This window comes from Sorex fumeus, unplaced genomic scaffold (assembly GCF_029834395.1).
Source record: "Sorex fumeus unplaced genomic scaffold, SorFum_2.1 ptg000047l, whole genome shotgun sequence".
NCBI lineage: Eukaryota > Metazoa > Chordata > Mammalia > Eulipotyphla > Soricidae > Sorex > Sorex fumeus.
Genome location: NW_026606104.1, coordinates 1,560,678 through 1,573,874, shown reverse-complemented (window position 1 = coordinate 1,573,874; position 13,197 = coordinate 1,560,678). Strand labels below are relative to the sequence as shown.

The following is a 13,197-nucleotide window of genomic DNA, read 5'->3' as shown; positions in this document are numbered from 1 at the left end:
TAGAGCAAATCTCTTTTGAGGCAACTATTACTACTTTTTTGAGAAGTCTCTATTTTGGGTTCCATAAGAGATTAAACCAGACAACATGCCCACAATAGTAAATGAGGAGGAACCTATTTAGTCCTGTACAACAAAAAATACATATTAAATTCTCACCTCTGGTAATTACGTCAATGTTTTCTCTGCAGTTATTTCAGTTAAAGATTCCGATGGGAAATTCATGGGCCAATACTCCCAGAGTCCTCTTTTTTTCCCCATTTTTTTTATAATTTTATTTATTGAATCACCGTGAGAGCAGTTACAAAGCTTTTGGGTCTAAGTTTCGGTCATACAATGAAACTCCCATACCTTCACCAGTGCCCATTCTCCACCACCAAATACCTCAGTATACCCCCATCCCACACCCTCCCCCTACCTGTGGAGCAGATGATTTCCACATTACTCTCTCTCTACTTTGATCACATTCAATATTTTGACACCAGACCCACCATTATTATTTGAGATTTTACTCCAACACTCAGATCTGCTGAAAAGGCAACAGTAGACAATTTGTGTTCTGTTGCTGGTTATGAATAACATATGATGTCACAAGGCTGCAGTAGGGCCATGTGATTTTGAAATTCCGAAATTTTAACACAAATCTAGAGGGATTTCTGCCAAAAGCCACTGGGTTTTGAGATTTGCTCCTGAGTCTCTGGGATCATGGCCGTTGAGCAGCTTGATCAGGAGCCAGAGAGGCCGTTTGGGGCCGATGACTTGGGGTCTCGTTGGGATGGGGAGACCAGGACCAGCTCCACCCCCATCCTGTGAGGCCCAACAAGTTTCATTACTGCGGGCCCAGACCTGACTGTCCAACCAATGGCCTCTGGAGGATGACGGCCACCGAGCTGCCAAGGGGGAGCAGGTGGAGAGACAACACCCTTACCCCGCTGGGGTGGCCTACTACTACAGTAACCTATTGCGGGGTCCGGACGCATTTCTGCCAAAAGCCGCTGGGTTTCGAGATTTGTTTCTGAGTCTCTGGGATCATGGCCGTTAAGCAGCTTGATCAGGAGCCAGAGAGGCCATTAGTGGGCAATGACTTGGGGTTTCGTTGGGATGGAGAGGACAAGCCCGGCTCCACCCCCATCCTGTGAGGCCCAAAATGTCTCGTCACTGCGGGCCCAGACCTGACTGTCCAATAGCCTCCCAGAGTCCTCTTGATGAGAGTTTGTCTATAATTTTGACTTGAATATCAGTTTTATTGAATATAAGCCAAACTTCATGCCAAACTGTCACATTTCCCCTTATATTTCAAATGTCATTCCATTTTCTTTATTCCTAAATTACTGTTGTCAAAATTTATTTTTGCTTAATTTGGGGCCACACTTGGCAGTGCTCAGCACTTACTCCTGGCTCTGTACTCAGGGATCACTTCTAGTGGGGCTTGGGGGGGTCTATATGCAGTATTGGGGAATCTAACTTGAGTCGATCTCATGCAAAGCAAATTCCCTACCCACTCTATTATCTCACTGATCCCTATTGTCAAAAAGTTTGATGACATTTCCTTTCTCTTCTAACTTGTTTTTATCTTTTGATTTTTCTGAATGTCCAAAGAAACATTTCCCCTTTAAAACCTATAATTTGAGTATACTTTTAACATTTTAACATCTGTCATTTTGAGTCAATTTTTCAAATAAATGGGCTTTGAAAGGAGAGAGAGAGTGAGTGGGAGAGAGAGATAAAGTGAGACAGAGAGAGAGAGAGAGAGAGAGAGAGAGAGAGAGAGAGAGAGAAGAAAAGTGCCTGCCATAGAGGGAGGCGGGCGGGGGGTGATTGGAGGGAACCTGGGGCACGAGTGCTGGGAAATGTGCATGGTGGAGGGATGGATGTTGGAACACTGTATGACTGAAATCTAATCATGAACAGCTTTGTAAGGATCTAATCCACAGTGATTGAATAAAAAAAGTGAAAAATAAATAAAAATAAGTAAAAATAAATGGATGGGCCTAAAATATAATTCTTTAAAACAATAATTTTAAATTATTATTTTATTTCAGGAAAGTTTGAAAGAATTTAGAATTGTAGATTTTATTATTCTAATTCCTTTTTTTAGTTTTTTAAGGGAATTGAATCATTTATCCCTTATCACTTACTTGCTTATCCTTCACTTTCGTTACTTTCCCTCTGATCTTTAAACCTAAATCTTGATTTATGTTTAAGTTTTAAATTTCCTTCATTTAATCTTTATCTTCAAGGGCATTATTCACTTTTGGCTTGTTTCTTTGAGCCAATCTTTTCTGAAATGGGTATTTCTTCCATGGCTTATTCTCTAAATTCTACTGATTTTGAAATGTTTAAACTTCTAATTAATTGTTCTTTTTACACAGTATCATTCTAAAATATTTTAAAGCTCAATTTAAGATATTAGTTTGTTGTTACTATTTCTGAGTGTCTCATATTAGCAACAGACCTGAGAGACTTGTGAGGATGGATGTGGTCCTACCTCGGGGATTCTGAGAGGGTAGGGACACAGGAACTGACAGACACAGTAACAGGAGAGACCAGGGCAAGTTCTGTGTGGGAAGCTGGCCCTTTAACTGACCAAGAGCCTACGTGCCTGTGCGGCTGACCTGACCTAGTGACCCTCAACAGGTGAAGCCTGTGCTAGGTAGGGCTATCCTGACCTACATGACCCTCGGCAGGTAAAGCCTGTGCTTTGTATGGTTATCCTGAGAAAACAATGGTCATGGCTGTAACTGACAATGATTAACTTAGTATAAGCCTTGTAATGCATGGTATGTTAAACTTATAGACTCTGTAACTTTCCTAACCACATTTTGAGCACGACCCTTTGTGTAGCTGCCTCACTATATATATCCCCATCACCCTCAATAAAGCCTGTCCCTTTTTCTCTCTGTTTCTAAACTATACTCTGTCTCTTGTGTCTTGTTTTCATTCAGTTGGTCCTTCCCTGCACCTACGGATCCTAGGGCCACCTCCGCGGGCCGGAGAGTGGTCTGGCGGGGCCCCCCGCAGTTCTGAGCCCCACATTGGGAGAGAAGGGGACAGAGGGAATGTTGGTAGGATGGGGGACTATTCATGGTTGTCTCCTCTCTGGGCGTGATGGGACAAATCGGAGAGAGGAATAGAGACATGGACACTCATTGGCTTATTCATCCATATCTACAACAAACACTTGTAGCATTTATGGGATTGCAGAGATACCAAGGAACCAGGAACAGATGGAATTAAGCTGGATAATCTACCTATGCAGGGGAAGAACAGGCACATCTGGGTAATACATTATATACTATATAATACAGCACTAGGGAAGGGCCACATCCAAAGAAGGATGCATCAGTCTGTGAGAAGAGTTGGGGTCTCAGGACTACTGACCAGGTCACTAGAGAGACAGTGAGGTTGGGGGTGGCAGGTACACCGGGCTGAGGAGCAGGTGCTAGGGGAACAGAAAGTCGATCCTGAGCCAATTGTGCCCAATGCTGAGTGCCCAGGGACAAGAAGGTGGGCAGGCTCTGTGTCAGACCAGATCTTAGGGCTGAGAACGCCCAGCTATGGGGCTTGTGGGATGCTGGAGGGTTCTGGCAGAAAAGGCTCAGAATAACCTGAGGGAGGTGGGGCAGGATGGGGCCTGTAAGGTGTGGACAGGCTAATGTGGGTGTGATTGGAGGGTGAGTTTAGGGGAGGAGCAGCAGCAGCCATGGGGGGTTGCAGGCTGGGGAGCAGAAACTTCTCAGTGTTTGAAGTGTGGCCAGGACTTAATGATGTTGTACAGAGCCTGCCCAGGAGACAAAGTGTTGATCAAATCACTCTGTCCCACCAGCAGATAGCTGGGAATCAGATATCCTTTGAGCACTGCACACTGGATCAGGATCTGGGCGGCCTCCAGTGCTGCAGCATTGGGAGCAGCACCTGTAAAACACAATGGCCATCAGTCATCATTTTGGGGGCACTCTGTCTAGGGCAGGTCCAGCAGATACACCTAACCCTTCCCCACTGAGCTAAACAACCGCACTATTGCCAACCTCTACAGACTGACTGAAAGCAGCTCAAGATTCCTCGGTGCCAGAGTTTTTCCTTTAATCAAGAGCAGAGCCTGGGATAAATATAGTTATTTGGGGATGTACAAAGTTTTTCTCCAATTCCAAAGTTTAGCTTGTTCCCCATCCCTTTCAGGTATACTTACCAGCACCTAGAGCTAGTTCTAGTCATCACAGAAAGGGGAGGATATCCAAGGCACCTAGTGTGTTTAAGCCAGGGATACCGCTGATCCGTTTGCAATGCAGAGGTCAGTCCACAAAAAGGAACCATCTGATCCATAGCTCAACAGGGCACAGACTGAGACTCACTCCTTCAGTCACATGTTTCCTGACCCATGCTCCAATCCCATCTCCATCAGGTCCCAGGGTCACCCTGTTCCTAAGATCCCATTTTAGGATCAGCCTGAAACAGTCCGAGAAAAGTGATTTCTTCTTCCTAGAGGTTCAAAATAAGGCCCCGGGTCCAAATAAACTTTGGTGAAGAGTGATGCACAGACCAGGGGCTGCATCCATGGCTTTAGCAAGGTCAGAGTTCCTACATTGTTGTGTTGGCAAAAATTCAGCAAGAAATAGTCACAGAGGACTTTGCCTGATGTTTGTTTCCTTGTTTATTGGCTTGTTTTCTTTGGAACAAACCGAGAGATACTCAGCAGGCTACACTCCTGGCTCTGTGTTCAGGGATTATCCTGGTGGTACTTGGAGGATTGTATTTATTGCTGGGATCGAACCAGGGTGTGTCCTGTGCAAGGTAAATGCCTTGACCCCTGTACTATCTAAACCCCCCTTTTCCCTTATCCAAAATGATCTTTGGGAATCAAGTCATGTAGTTGAGTGAAAAGTAAATAGATTTAGGGTAAGTATTTTGTCTGATTGGTCACTTCTGGTCACATTGCACTGATCAAATGTCATATTTGAACTGTGTGAATATAGCACATGCAGCATCAAAATGATGCCTCAATCAGACCTTCTAAAGTATCAGATGATGACCACCATTGTTTCAGCATCTACTTACCTGAGAAGGTGCCCATGAAGGCAATGCCCAGGGAAATGTCATTGTAGCCATCTGTGTGAAAGCCTTGGATGTTCCAGCCCACTCCTTCATAAACGGCACCATCCTGGCCCACAAGGAAGCTAAAAGACCATAAGAAGAAGCAGAGAGCAGGCTAAAGGAAACCACTGAAGTGTTGCTTCATCCATTTGTTTATGCATGTCTTTACCCGTCAAATACTAATTAGCTTGATAAGCACCGAGGTATAAAGTTGACAGTTCTTTCCAGTGCTGTGCAGGTAAATCAGCTATTACAGGGGTAAAGGAGGGGCGGAAACCTACAGAAGGAGAGTGTTGGGAAACACCTGGCAGTGCTCAGATCTTACTCCTGGTTCTGTGCTAATAGATCACTCCTGGTGGGCTCAGAGGACTACATGGAATGTTGGAGATCAAACCTATGTTGGCCACCTGCAAGGCCAGTGCCTTAACTACTGTACTATCTCTCTAGTCCCAGGATGCCCTGATTTATGTCATGATTTATACTAATCTCTGTGGTGCAAAATTACCTTCAAAGTCAATTTCAATGTATCAACATTTAACAACAGACTTTTGAAATCCCTAGGTCTAGAGCGTTTTTTCCTCTGGAGCCCATCTGATTCTAACGCACTTCTCCTGCCCTAGAGTAGCTCAAGTCTATAGAGAAAAAAATTGTATTAGCTTCAATCCTTGCTACAGGACTCCCCCATATCTCACCAATGAAATTGCTTCACCCAGGTGACTGGTAACCAACTTCCTCTTTCAGTTCCCTGACCTTGCTTAACTTGAGTTCTCTGTACCTTCACTTTGCCAAACCCTCCTGCTTAATAGAACATTTTCTCCCTTCAGCTTCCTTTTCACTGCTTTCTCCCAATTGTTTTCTCTGTGTATTTTCCCTCACATTCCCATGTACCTCCTCTTTCTGAACATATGAGGTTCCTTAGAATGCAGCGCCAAGTTGTCTTCTAACTCATCCCAGGACTAATAATTCAGTTGCCATACAGAATGCTCACAAATCTACCCCGTGCCTCACCTTCTCTCCCTTCCTTCCCACAAATTTACCCCATGGCTCACCTTGTCTCCCTGCCTGTCCTCTTCCTGAACTTAGTATCTTGACAAGTATCTTGACAAGAACTTAGTATCTTGACAAGCTCAACAGGGCACAGACTGAGAATCACTCCTTCAGTCACATGTTTCCTGACCCATGCTCCAATCCCATCTCCATAGGTCCCAGGGCCACCCTGTTCCTAAGATCCTAACACAGTTTTTATTTTAGGATCAGCCTGAAACAGTCCGAGAAAAGTGATTTTTTCTTCCTAGAGGTTCAAAATAAGGCCCCGGGTCCAAATAAACTCTGGTGAAAAGTGATGCACAGACCAGGGGCTCCAAGCCACACTATCAGCCTGTCCCTAGGTGGCCCTCTAACTCATGCATCAACCTTGACAGATGTGTCTTCCAATTGCTCTCCCTGAAATGTCCTCATGAACCCAATTACCCCCGTGGCCTCTGGAGTTCTTCCATTTTCCTCTGGGATGCAGCCATTCACCATCCACCTTCTCTTGACTTTTGCACAGATCTCAGATTGACCTCACTGCCTTCAGTTTGTCCTTTCTCCAGTCCATTTCAGAAGCAAAGGCAGAGAAAGGTCTCTAATATTAATTTTATATCAAATTCTGCTTTTCACCCCTTGGCATCAAATCCCTGATTTCCAGATCAGACTACAAGATTCTTATTCTGATTCTGATGGGATGTTAAGCAGTGTCTAACCCCAAACATATTCTTGAGACTCTGAAAGCAGCTCCAAAAAACTTCTCCTCCTCCATTAGGTCAAAATATTTATCATTAAATAATTTCAGAATTCTTGGCATTAGAGATGGCCCAGGGAACTATCTGGTCTTTCCCTGCCTTCATACAGGAAAGATAGTCTCTTCAAGAAGACTGACAGTTTGAAGATGTAGAGGAGCAGGGTAGCATAGGGGAGAATAAACATCATGTATTGGTTGAACTGAGAGGTACAGCCTGAGTTCTGGATGGGGAAGGCTATGACATGAGGAAAGCAAAACCTTTAGATGATGTCTGTTACCCATTTCACTAATTTACCTGCACCCTCTTCCTCTAATATCTTCTTCTAACTCTTGGCCTACATCACAGAGAAGAGATGACCTTTCAGAAGCATATGCGTTTTGAGAACATTCTCCAGAGTAATGACAGCCCAGTACAGCATTCTAGCTGAGATACATTTGGGAATGTGTGAGCAGTCAGTGTGATCTCACAAAGATGTCACCCATAGGGTGGGCGTTAAGTAGTGTCAGTCCCTTTGCCCTCCCTTTCAAAGCTTTAGCATCTGCTCCTAGGGGTTAAGCAGCCTGTCTATCGCAGGTCCACTTACTTGTAGCTGGTGTCACAGGTGCCGTATTTGTCCATTAAGAGGGACTGGATATCCTGAGCCAGCAGGCGGCACTCATCGGACATGTTGCAGGTTCTCCCGGCAGTTTGGATGATGATGGCATACTTGGCCGGGAGCATCAACTTGGGGCAATCGGTCTCTCTGGCCCCCCAAGCAGATCGCGGAATGATGTTGGGGCACACTATGATGAGGGCAGAAAAACAAGGACCTGAGAATTCATTTTTTTCCCTTCTGGTTCCCTCTGAGAGGAATCCAGTGATGCCTTGACCGGAAAAGCCACACTCTCTGTGGTACTTGGAAATTACAGATGAAGAGTGATCCTGGAAGAAGACCCCATTGGATTGATAGTCTTACCTTTCTTGGGACTCATCTCCTGCTTTGGAGCCAGGCAGTTCTCGCCTTTCACAAGAAGTGGCTGATGGAATAAGGGTGACAGGTGACCTTTCAGAATAGAGCGGGAGATCAGGCCCTCCATGGCCGACAGAGCTGCCGGGCTGGGACTGTGGCCTGAAAGAGGGAAGTCTGTTTGAGATTCCATCTGGTTGTTATCTGGTGTCTACACTAGCAGAGTGCATACTGCAGGGGACATGGGTGAGAGCATGGACAGAGAAGGGTGGTGTTCCCCTTTCTCCATGTGGGTCTGTCAATCCTGGGCCTTCCTGGTCCTGGCTTGCCTTGGCCTTGTCACCTGTTTCATTCTGCCCAAGCAATTGTGTGCTGTTTCTAGCTATTCTGCAGGAAAGAGGGAGTGTCTGTCAGTCCCTGTACAGTTGCTGGGGTGGGGATATGAGGTAGGAAATAGGCTGATCTCCCACATCAGAAGGCCTGAAAGTAAAAGATCTATCTGAAGAGTTTTTACTAGACCACGATACTTTCCCTGAAGGCCTGCCTAAAAGTCACCTGATTGGTTCCTTAATATTCACCACCAACCTCTGAGGGAGATGTTCAGACTGACTAACACAGTCACAAAGAGATTATTTTTCAGAGGAATTTGAAAGGTTAATAGATATGGTGCACAGAGTCCCAGAGCCCACAAGTGACCCCATTTATGGTCATGGAAGAAAACAAGCTGCCAATCTGAACAGGAATTCCTCCCATGGGCAGGAAATCCTCTGGGGCTGGAAATGGAGAGCGTGAGTTGGTAGTGTGACTCTGCTCCAGAGACCTCTGTCACACACGTCACTTACCTCTCTAAAACTCAGGCTGCACCTGTCTAGAATAGCAGAACTGTTGCAATGGTTATTGGAGTGAACAGTGATAAAGAGTAATGGGGCATAATTCAATGTTGTAGAGTAGAGTGGAAGGAACTTGGGGGGTTAGAAGTCTCAGAGTGGCTTCAAAAACCTGTCTACAAAATCTCTGAGTAAGAGAGATGGAAGAAGGAGGTGCCTGGCAGGAAATGGGAACCCAAAGGTCAGAGCTCAGAGGTAGGTCTATGTAGAGTCATTGACACAGAAAAAGTGATGCCCAGTTTCTTCCAAAATGAGAAGTGGATAACAAACCTACAGGTACAAGACTGGATGGCCACTTCCGGTCACTGTGATGAGGAAACAAGAGGTGCTTGCTAGGAAGGCTGAAGAAGAAAGCAAGGGTGCTGCAGTAAGGGTATCTGAACGATGTTAGGGAGCCAAGGGAAAGGAGGAATCTAGGAGATGGTAGAGCAACAGGGAAGAACGAGAACAGTGAGAGGACAGCAGGATGTTAGGGACGAAACCCAGAGAACTCTTGCTGAGCAGCAGGTGGTGTGGCTGTAATTACCTTCCTTGGTGCCAAAGAAAGCAAAGCCCAGGGAGATGTTATTGTAGCCCTGGGTGTGTGCGCCTTGGACGTTCCAGCCGACACCTTCATACACCCTGCCGTCATTTCCAACCAGGAAGCTGTGGAACAGGGAAATTGGGCCTCAGGGGCAGCACTGCAGCTCAGCCCTGCATGAAGACCCCTCATCGGTTTCCAACAGGACATAGGCTGAGACTTGTCCACTAACTGAAATTTTCTCAGACTCATCTCAGATACTGGATACAGACACTGGGTCATTTATACTCATCCTTGGTATGGGCCCATTCTCTCCATCCCTGTTCAGATACTTAGCTTGACATAAAAATAATCCTGTAAATTCAGAAGGAGAAACGACCTTGACACAGACTCAGATACTCAACAGCCTTCTCCGTAGACATGGCTCTTCTCTTTCCTCCCAAATGCAGGTTGCGTGTGTCAGCTCCACATGAGCTGAGCCTGCGGGTTCTCTCTGCCAGGAAAACTGTCTTACAGAGACTTCCCAGGAAGGGGCAGCTCAGACACAGCCATGTATGTAGGCATGGTGGTTTATGAAGGGATTCCAGAAGCCAGAGGAAGGAGTGAGGCAGAAAGAATAAACCAAACAAATTATGTGGGATTGAGTTGGGACTCAGTCCCCTCACTCCAGCAGAACTGTGCACTTGGACCAAAGAATTGCCCCTGGGAAGGACTGGGTGCAGAGGAAACTACACAAAAACTCCTGCCCTGAGGGACCATAACTCTCCCGTCACCCCCTTGGTCACCAGAGACATGGATAAAAACCTGAAGGACAAAAGCAGGAAGTAGCAACATCATTATAAATGTCACCACGCCCTGGAACTGTCTAAGTGGTTCAAAATCAGAGGTGGGCCGAGAGCATGACGACCTGGCACAGGAAAGTTGGGTACAGGAAAGTCAGGAGAGTGAACGCTAGGATAGGGCATGTCGTTGCCTCACCAAGGCAAAAGCCTCTCCCCCACAGCTTGGTGGTATATACAAGGGCCAGAGAGTGTGAGCTGTCTCAGACTATGTGGCTTTGAGTGAATGGAGCCGCCTACCAGATGGCAGGTCACACTTGCCACCAACCACCCCTGCTGCAGGGAGCAGATGCACTGGGGCTGTGCGAGTCTTGGTCACCTGTCCTTGGGGGTGGGAGAGGGGATCTAGTCATGACCCCACCTTCCTACTTCCTTTCAGGAGACCTCAGGCTCAAAGGCCTCACAGAAAACTCCTGAAGATTTGGGGATTCATCAGGTCATTTGGTGTTCAAGGCTTATTCTTGGCTCTTCCTTCAGGAATCACTCCTGACAGGGCTTGGGGGACCATATGTGGTGCCAGAGATTGAACCTGGGTCAGCTGTGTGCAAGGCAAAAACATTCTACCCACTGTCCCATCTATATGGCTCACAGGGTCTTTTACAGAGTTTATTCGTGCTGAACATGATACACCTACAATTCAGGAGGATAGAGTGAGAAGAGGTGGGAATCATGCCCTGGAACCCTTTGGTCTCCCCCCATCCTCCCTCCTTCCTTGTCCTGCCCTTGCTCACTTGTAGGCCACGCCACACCAGCTGTTGTTGTGCACATGGTAAACCTGCAGCTCTCGCAACCTCTGACTGCACGAGGCCTGGTTGTCGCACTCCAGCCCGGGGATGTGGTGCGTGACAAGGAAATGCACAGGTCTGGCCAGCGGGGAGCTGCAGTTCAGGGCCTCCTCAGCCCAGTTCTCGAGAGATACCATGTTGGAGATGTCTGTGGGGCAGTGGGCCATGGCGGTGGGTCAGGATCATTCCTGTCACATCACTGCCACAGGACCCTGACCTGCCACTGCTCCTTTCTTTTGGGCTGTGTCTGCCCCACCTGGTGGCATGGAGGAGTCCTGGGAGAAAGCCCCAGTGGGTAGGGAGCACCTTTCCACCTCTACCGAGGTCCTTCTCCAGAGAAGCCTTGACGCCTGGTTGCTCATGCAAACATCACCGTGGTCGTGGAGTTCCCTCCTTGAAGCTTCTTCCTCACTCTGCTGCCATGCGAAACGTCTTTCTTGCCTATAACTGCCGATCTAGGGAAGCGCCAAGCCACCCCCTCACCTCTGCACTCTGAAGTGGAATTGGGCCCCCACCCAGCTCTGTTCTCCTGTGCTCACCAGCTGCTTCCTCTCACTTTCTCCCTGTTTCCACCCAGGTCACCTCCGTTTGGGACCCCCCCTCTATGTGGGCTCTGCAACTTCCCTTACAGTCTGAAGACAAGGGCTGGGATCTAGCCTCTGGCTAGAGGGTCCCATAGAGCCAAGGCTGCCTCTCCCCTGCCTGTGTCTATTCCCTGCTGCAGTCCCCCAGCTTCTCCTACCCCCTCCCCCCTTGCCTACTAACACAAAGTCTGAAACAATCTGTGTTGATATACTGGCAGTATTCTCTTCATCTCAGTCCCACCCATCTGGCTCAGAACATTTTGGACACAATTCTGCAGAATCTCTGGCAGTCCATTAGCTCCTCACCATTGAGAAGCTCTTTGAGTTTTTCCCTGAGCTCAGAGAGGTTGTCGAACAGGTCCTGAATCTCCTCTGACCTGTGTTTAGCTTCTGATTCAGCCCAGGAGGAATCACCTGCAAGGAAACATTACCGTGGGTGTATGGAGCCCTAGTGCCAGCCAGCACAGGGGCACAGATTCAGGCCGGAAAGCACCCTCCTCCCACTTCTCAATGCTTGTGCACACACAAGAACATTTCTGAGGCAACTGGCACTGCCTTCGAGAGCAGCATGTGTGGTTTCTCCAACACCAGCTCTGTGAATGGGCCAGAAGGCAGGAAGAGGGAGGTGGTTTCATTTCCTCTGAACATACAACCAACCAAGAAAACAACATGGAAACATATAGTGGCACTTACAACCACAATGCCTGTGTGGGAAGCTGGAACATCTGTGCAGATCTTATCCGTTCCTTTGGAAGTGGTTGGCTATGACCAGTGAGGGAGTCAGGGAGGGGGCCCTGTGTGTCAAGTAACTTCCTTCCCCTTTTCTAATTAGAAAAGGAAGTTCCTGGGGCTAGAGTGATGGCACAGTGGGTAGGGCGTTTGCCTTGCACGCAGCCGACCCGGGTTCGATTCCCAGTATTTCATATGGTTCCCCCGAGCACCGCCAGGAGTAATTCCTGAGTGCATGAGTCAGGAGTAACCCCTGTGCATCATCAGGTGTGACCCAAAAAGAAAAAGAAAAAAGGAAATTTCTCTGCAAGTCATAGGTGAAGCTATGATTGACATCAAAACTCATGGACTTCTCACCATCAGTTTAGGAAGTTATCACCTTACCTCAATTTTCAGATGAGGAAAATTAAGGTCAAACAGCTACATAACCTTCTTAAAGTCACATCTAGAAGTACAAGGATTTAAAGGCCAGTTTTGAGCTCTTAAACATGAAGATTTTATTCCCCCTAAGGGAGAGCAAATGCCCAAAGAATTCCTAGAATGAGACTTTAGGATGAACTTTCTCAGTTACTCTCTGACCTACCGAACGAAAACTCACCCCAGGCTGAGAGAGCTGGCACAAGGAAGACCAGAAACCACAGCAGCATCCTCCCGAGGACCAGGGAAGCTGGCAGCACGGCCCTAGGAGAGAAACCAGACATTGAGCCCAGCTAGCCCTTTCTGAAGGGCACTCACACTGCAGCCTGCCCCCTGCGTACTTGCCAGGCAAACTGGGAGTCTCCACCTACACCACTACAGCAAGAGCACAATGAATGGGTAAATGCCTTATTCTGCTACCATGAACAACTCAGTTTCATTGACTACAGACTCAGAACCATCTTGGCCCCAATAAGATGGTTATTATCCCTGCAGTACAGGGTAGCTGACACAATTGTCCCTTCTTCCATTCAAGATGGTTTAAAGATTCAGCCACAGCAGGATCAAGAAATCCAAACACACAAAGGGCCCTCAGGCAGAGGATGCTTTCCCAGTTGGGTC

General features: G+C 47.2%; 1 protein-coding gene across 1 annotated transcript; it reads right to left on the bottom strand.

Annotated features, from left to right (window-relative positions):
• Window positions 1–3,733: 3,733 nt before the first annotated feature.
• PGLYRP4 (peptidoglycan recognition protein 4) lies at window positions 3,734–12,806 on the bottom strand. The gene is made up of 8 exons (XM_056123680.1): window positions 12,758–12,806; window positions 11,756–11,844; window positions 10,793–11,007; window positions 9,229–9,347; window positions 7,825–7,977; window positions 7,453–7,651; window positions 5,053–5,171; window positions 3,734–3,912 (listed from the first exon to the last, which is right to left on the bottom strand). Exons 1-8 carry the CDS (start codon window positions 12,804–12,806, stop codon window positions 3,734–3,736), a joined length of 1,122 nt encoding a protein of 373 aa, XP_055979655.1.
• Window positions 12,807–13,197: the final 391 nt, after the last annotated feature.

Bases quoted from the DNA above. Each gene is read 5' to 3' on its own strand.
- PGLYRP4 (XM_056123680.1), bottom strand. From the start codon at position 12,806: ATGCTGCTGTGGTTTCTGGTCTTCCTTGTGCCAGCTCTCTCAGCCTGG. The intron at 11,008-11,755 runs CTCAAAGAGCTT...ACCGCCATGGCC, and splicing joins TCTCTGAGCTCAGGGAAAAA to CACTGCCCCACAGACATCTC. The intron at 5,172-7,452 runs GTAAGTGGACCT...ATGGTCTTTTAG, and splicing joins ACCTGTGACACCAGCTACAA to CTTCCTTGTGGGCCAGGATG.